This window comes from Solanum lycopersicum, chromosome 1 (genome assembly GCF_036512215.1).
Source record: "Solanum lycopersicum chromosome 1, SLM_r2.1".
Lineage (NCBI taxonomy): Eukaryota > Viridiplantae > Streptophyta > Magnoliopsida > Solanales > Solanaceae > Solanum > Solanum lycopersicum.
In genome coordinates, this window is record NC_090800.1 from 7,416,103 (window position 1) to 7,422,417 (window position 6,315).

The 6,315-nt window shown below is 38.3% G+C and overlaps 1 protein-coding gene across 1 annotated transcript; it reads left to right on the forward strand.

Annotated features, from left to right (window-relative positions):
- Positions 1–3,490: 3,490 nt before the first annotated feature.
- Positions 3,491–3,985, forward strand: LOC138340889 (uncharacterized). The gene has a single exon (XM_069293062.1). It carries the CDS (start codon positions 3,491–3,493, stop codon positions 3,983–3,985), a length of 495 nt encoding a protein of 164 aa, XP_069149163.1.
- Positions 3,986–6,315: the final 2,330 nt, after the last annotated feature.

Genomic DNA, 6,315 nt, shown 5'->3' on the forward strand with positions numbered 1-6,315 from the left:
GATTAAGCTTACTATTGAGTTAATATTTCCTTTGTATTAAACTCATTGTTTTCAAATATCTCAATAGAGAATATTAGTATTCCCGATCTTTTCAAAATTAATTATGATTTAGCTTCCGCATCAGTTTATTACTTTAGTATGTTCATGATCATTCCAGTAGGGTTAGCTTGGGATTACTTGTGGTTTTAGGTTCCGTGTCCGCGTCTCAGTGGTAGCTCGGGGCGTGACAAAACTTGGTGTCACAACACTAGGTTCAAGAGTCCTAGGATATCTAAAAAGCCGCACTAAGTAGAGTCCTTTTCATGGGTGTTAAGTGCACCACATCTAATGATAGGGAGGCTACAAAGTATTTTTAGGAAAAAATTCACTTTCTTATTACTCTTATCGTGCGTAAGGTATGATCTAATACCATTCTAATTCGACGTTGAGTGCTTAAGATCATGCCTTCTCGTAGAGCTTAGGCATGGAATGCTAATGCACGCAATGCTAATGTAGTTCCTCTTGTACCAGATAAAGAAGTTCAAATGCAGAGTTTTCAGAATGCCAATCCAGTTATTGGCTCAGAGTATGACCAACCTGAACAATCACCAGGTTCTTGTTCCTATTAATAGAAATGATCGAATAGTGGCAGCTAGAGTTTGTGATTTTGTTAGGATGATTCTGCTGAAGTTTTTAGGTTTGAAGTTGGTAAGGACCCACAAAATTTCATTGATGAAGTCAAGAAAATATTTGTTGTGATGTAAGTAATTGGTAGTGACATGTGAGATTGGCATCCTACCACCTCAAGGATGTTACTCACGTATGGTTCACTAAGTGAAAGACAACAAGCATGAATTTGTCTTTTGTAACTCCGTATAGCAGACCAATTCAATGTTAGTCCATAAACTCTTTCAGAACCTTTCTCAATCTCTACTCTAGTCGATGACCCAGTTATAGCTAGATGGGTATACAAAAATTGCCCTGTTATAGTCTCTTAGAAAGTCACGTAGCAAATCTAGTAGAGTTAGAAATGGTAAACTTCTAAGTCATTCTAGTCATGGATTGGTAACATTCATGTTATACCTCAGTCGATTGTAGAATTAGGATTTTTCATTTTCAGATTCCATACGAACCTATCTTAGAATGGAAGGGTAGCAGCTTAGCGCATATGGATCGATTTATTTCTTACCTTAAGGCAAGAAAGATGTTATCTAAGGGTTAACTCTATCATCTAGTTCGGGCTAAGGATTCTAGCCTTGAAACCCCAACTTTTGAGTTAGTTCAAGTAGTCTATGAATTTCCAGAAGTATTTCAAGAAGATCTTCCCAAAGTCCCTCCTGAAAGGGAAATCGACTTTGGAATTGATCTCCTTCAATATACCCAGCCTATTTCTATTCCTCTTTATAGAATGAAGTTGAAAGACCTTCTTGATAAAGGTTTCATCAGACCTAGTGTTTCACCCTAGGGTGCACCAGTGTTGTTCATAAGGAAGAAAGATGGTTCTCTCAAAATATGCATTGACTATAGACAGTTGAACAAGGTCACAATCAAGATAAAGTATCCCATCCCCTGGATTAATTACTTCTTTGACCAGCTTAAGGATGCTAACCATTTCTCAAAGATAGACCTCAGATCGAGTTATCATTAGCTTAGAATCACAGATAGTGACATTCCGAAAATAGCCTTCAGAACTCGGTATCGTCATTATGAATTTGTAGTTATGTCGTTTGGACTAACTAATGTTCCTGCAGCTTTCATGGATTTGATGAACAAAGTGTTCAAATAGTACTTGGACTTGTTCCTTATCGTCTTTATTTATGATATCCTCATTTACTCTAGGAGTGAGGAAGAAAATGCAAGTCATTTGAGAGTTGTTCTGCAGACTCTCAAGGATTTCCAGTTATTCGCTTAGTGTAGTAAATATGTGTTATGGTTGCAATCCATTGCTTTTCTTTGTCATAATGTATCTAGCAAAGGGATACGAGTGGATTCACGGAAGATAGAAGCAGTGAAACAGTGGCCAAAACCTACCTATGCTACAGATATTATAATTTTCTTAGGTCTAGCAGGTTATTACAGAAGGTTTGTGGAAGGATTTTCATCCATAACATCACCATTAACTAGGGTGACTCAGAAGATGGTCAAATTCCAATCGTCAGATGATTGTGAGAAAAGGTTTGTAGAATAGAAAACTAGATTGACTAGAGCTTTTGTCTTGACTCTATCAGAGGGTTCAGATGGTTATGTGATCTATTTTGATGCATCCACTATTGGCCTAGGTTGTGTGTTGATGAAGCGAGGTAAGGTGATAAATTATGCCTCTAGACAACTTAAGGTTCATGAGAAGAACTATCCAACTCATGACGTCGAGCATGCAGCAGTGGTGTTTGCACTCAAGATCTGGAGACACTACATGTATGGTGTTCACGTAGATGTGTTCAATGACCATAAGATCCTTCAATATGTGTTCATCCAGAAAGAGTTGAATCTTCACCAGAGGAGATGGCTAGAGTTCCTTAAGGATTATGATATGAGTGTGCATTATCATCCGGGTAAGGCTAACGTAGTAGAAGATGCTCTTTGTAGATTATCTACGGGTATTGTAGCACATGTTGAGGACAAAAAGAAGGAGCTAGTAAAGGATGTTCACATGCTTGCTCGCTTGGGAGTTCGCCTTATAAGCATATCTGACAATGGTGTAACAAAAAAATGGGGCAGAATCGTCTTTGATAGTGGAGATTAAGGAAAAGCTAGACAATGACCTAATCTTGCTTGAACTTAAGGGTGCAGTCCATAATTAGAGAGTGGAGATTTTCTCCCAAGAGGGAGATGGTGTACTTCGCTACTAGGTTAGATTGTGTGTAAAGCATATCCCTGCAGAAGCCCATAACTCCAGATATTCTATTCATCCAGGTGCCATTAACATGTACCGGGATCCGGGTGAAGTCTATTAGTGGAATGGAATGAAGAGGAAAATAGCAGACTTTGTGAGTAAGTGCCCCAATTGCCAGCAAGTCAAGGTAATATATCATAAACCAGGAGGTATGACTCAAGAGATGGATATTCCTACTTGGAAGTGGGATTTAATCAAAATGGAATTTATCGCAGGATCACCTCGTACTCACAGACAACATTATTCAATTTGAGTTATAGTTGATAGAATGACTAAGTTTTCTTGCTTCTTGGCTATCAAAACTACATATTCGGCAGAAGACTATGCAAGACTTTACATTAATGAGATTGTGAGGTAACATGGGGTTCCTTTGTCTATCATTTCTGATAGAGGTACTCAGTTTACCTCTCATTTCTAGAAGTCATTTCAGAAAGGTCTTGGTACTCAAGTTAACCTTAGTACATTATCTCATCCCCAAACGATGGGCAGGCAGAGCGTACCATTCAAACCTTAGAGGATATGTTGAGATCTTGTGTGATCGATTTTAAAGGTAGTTGGGATGATCACCTTCCTCTTATTGAGTTTGCCTACAATAATAGCTATCATTCAAGCATTCAGATGGCCACTTGTGAGCCTTTGTATTGGCGTAGATGTAGATCTCCTATTGGTTGGTTTGAAGTAGGTGAACCAGCTTTGATAGGGCCAGACGCAATCCTTTATGCAATGAAGAAAGTGCAACTCATTAGAGACAAACTTAAGACATCCCAAAGTCGCAAGAAATCTTATGCAGATGTAAGAAGAAGGGAACTAGATTTCCTAGTTGATGATTGGGTTTTTTTGAAAGTGTCACCTGTGAAAGGGGTGATGAGATTTGGAAACAAAGGGAATATCAATCCTAGATATTTAGGCCTTTACAAGATCTTGAAAAGGTTTGGCAAGGTGGCATATGAGTTAGAGTTGCCAGTAGAATTAGCAGCAGTGCGTCCGGTTTTCCACATCTCACTCTTGAAGAAGTGTGTGGGTGATCCAGCCTCTATAGTACCATTGGAGAGTGTGGTGGTGAAAGATAGTCAATCTTATAAGGATGTACCAGTTGAAATTCAGCTAGTTTAGTCTTTATTCAAGGACGAATGTTTCCAAGGGGGAGATAATGTAACATCCCATAGCAAAAATAGACCAACAATCAGTTTTTATAGAAATAAAACCTGCAAGTGCAACAAACAGTGGCATCGACGTACCGTAGCCTAACCGACATTTCGTCCGGCACAACCATCGATGGGATCGGAAACTCCCAAATATTTCAGCTAAGAAAAAATAGTTAAGTCTTGGACGATGGACGGACTTATGGTCCGTAGGTCAGACAACGGTCTGTAGTCCGTGACCGTCGATTAATACTCTCTTCACCCATTCTCATACAAGAGATACGAATGACCAACATCGTCTGAATGTGGAAAATTTGCAGACAATTAAGGGGAAAATGCAATTGGGTCAACTTCAAATGTTCATAACTGTTGGTACAAAATGAATTAGGTTTCACATGACTAACCCACAAATAGATAATTGAATTAGCTTTTCATAGACACTAACCTTTCTAAAATCTGACCTCCGAGTAAAACGTTATGCCCATTTTAGTAAAATCATGTCGAAGAGGCCCAATCGAGGGACCCAACGACGAGGCGTCGGTCAAATGAAAGAACGTCAGTCCTAGCCGCCGTTTGGTCAGACAACAACTTTCCAGGGGTCTTTTTGACTTTTCCCACTTTGTTTAAACCCCAAGTTACGTTGTTTTGACCCTAAATCATCATATTTTAGTCAGCTTAAGCCTAGAAACATAATTAAAGCATATCTAAGTCACAACATTAAATCAAAACATAGAAAACTAGAAGCAAGAAAGGAGAAAAAGCTGAAGAACCCTAGTTCAGGAACGAAGAAAACTCCAGCAATTCCTGCCCCGAAACATAAGTATTTTTCCGTGGATTTCATCACAAGGTATTTGGGATATCACTAGTGGGTTCCTTTCACCCATTGGGTCCCTAGTTTTCAGTCATATTCTTAATTTATTAAATATATGTTCTAAATTAGATTATCATGTTATTATTCAGTTTATTGCATGAATTTCAAAACCCTAGCTTTGTATTTCTTTAGTTCTTGACTTTTACATGCTAGGTCATATTTTTCAGACACTTCAGATATACATGCCTCAGTTATAAATGGATAATAACAAGATTAATTGTTGCATTTTCAGTTTGCATGTTCAGTTTTGAGCTATCCAGTATTTACAGAAATTCAGATATAATCAGTTAATTTAAAGAATTCATTAGGAGTGGCATAATACCGAGATGGACTAGGGATTAGCGTATCCAATAGTCCCAGAACTACTAGCCGAGTAGGTTGTAAGTCCCCTCTATGAGCAATTAGTTTAGTGATCACGCCAGCATGCCTTTATACCTTTGGCAGGGTATAGTGGGTCCTCTCGATGGAGCGTATACATCGGACTCCACATTTAGCTCATGTGGTTTTATTATCGGTTATTAGTAGCTCCCACAATTTAGTTAGACTCTCTACATCGACCATATATCAGTATATTCAGTATTCAATTTCAGCATGTTATAAATGGGTCATTGCATCTAGTTAGCTCAGAAATCAGCACATCGCGTTCAGATTATTATACTTGTTTTTGTGCTTATTAAGTTATGTTTTATTTCAGTTGTACTCTATCCTATATTCTCAGTACCTTTCAAGTACTAACGTCATACGTGCGCTACATCTTCTCATGATGTAGGTTCAGGTTCTCAGCATCTAGATCATCATAGATCGATTTCCTAATCTCCAGTTCAACAAATTCAGTGGTGAGTACTCATTCTCCGAGGACAACAGTCATGAGTTTCATTTAAGTATTTAGTCATTTAGTTTCAGTTTTTGCTAGATTTAGCTGGGGCTTGTCCCAGTATTTCTAGTCTAGTTTAGAGGCTATTTTTAGACATAGTTGGATTCATCTTAGTATTGAATTAATATTTCCTTCGTATTAAACTCATTGTTTTCAAATATCTCAATTATAAAATAGGGTATTTCCCATCTTTTCAAATTTAATTATGATTTAGCTTCCGCATTAGTTTATTATCTTTAGTATGCTCATGATCATGCCAGCACGGTTAGCTTGGGATCACTTGTGGTCCTTGGTTCCGTGTCCGCGTCTTGGGGGTAGCTCAGAGCGTGACGACTTAGGAAAAAATTTCTAGCTTCATCATGGACGTTAGACTTTGAGGGACAAGAAGAGAAATAAATTCCTGAACATAGAGCAAGGGAGGATGTTTGTCACAGCTTATGAGGCCATATGTCATGCATTATCTTGGTATGCCACTCGTATTTACTTCATTCCTCAAGATCGGATTCACCGCATTATAAAGGTATTGAGGTCATGTTTGCGAATTCTAGCTTTACAG

Excerpts from the sequence above, each read along its gene's own strand:
- LOC138340889 (XM_069293062.1), top strand. The coding sequence starts at position 3,491 with ATGGCCACTTGTGAGCCTTTGTATTGGCGTAGATGTAGATCTCCTATT.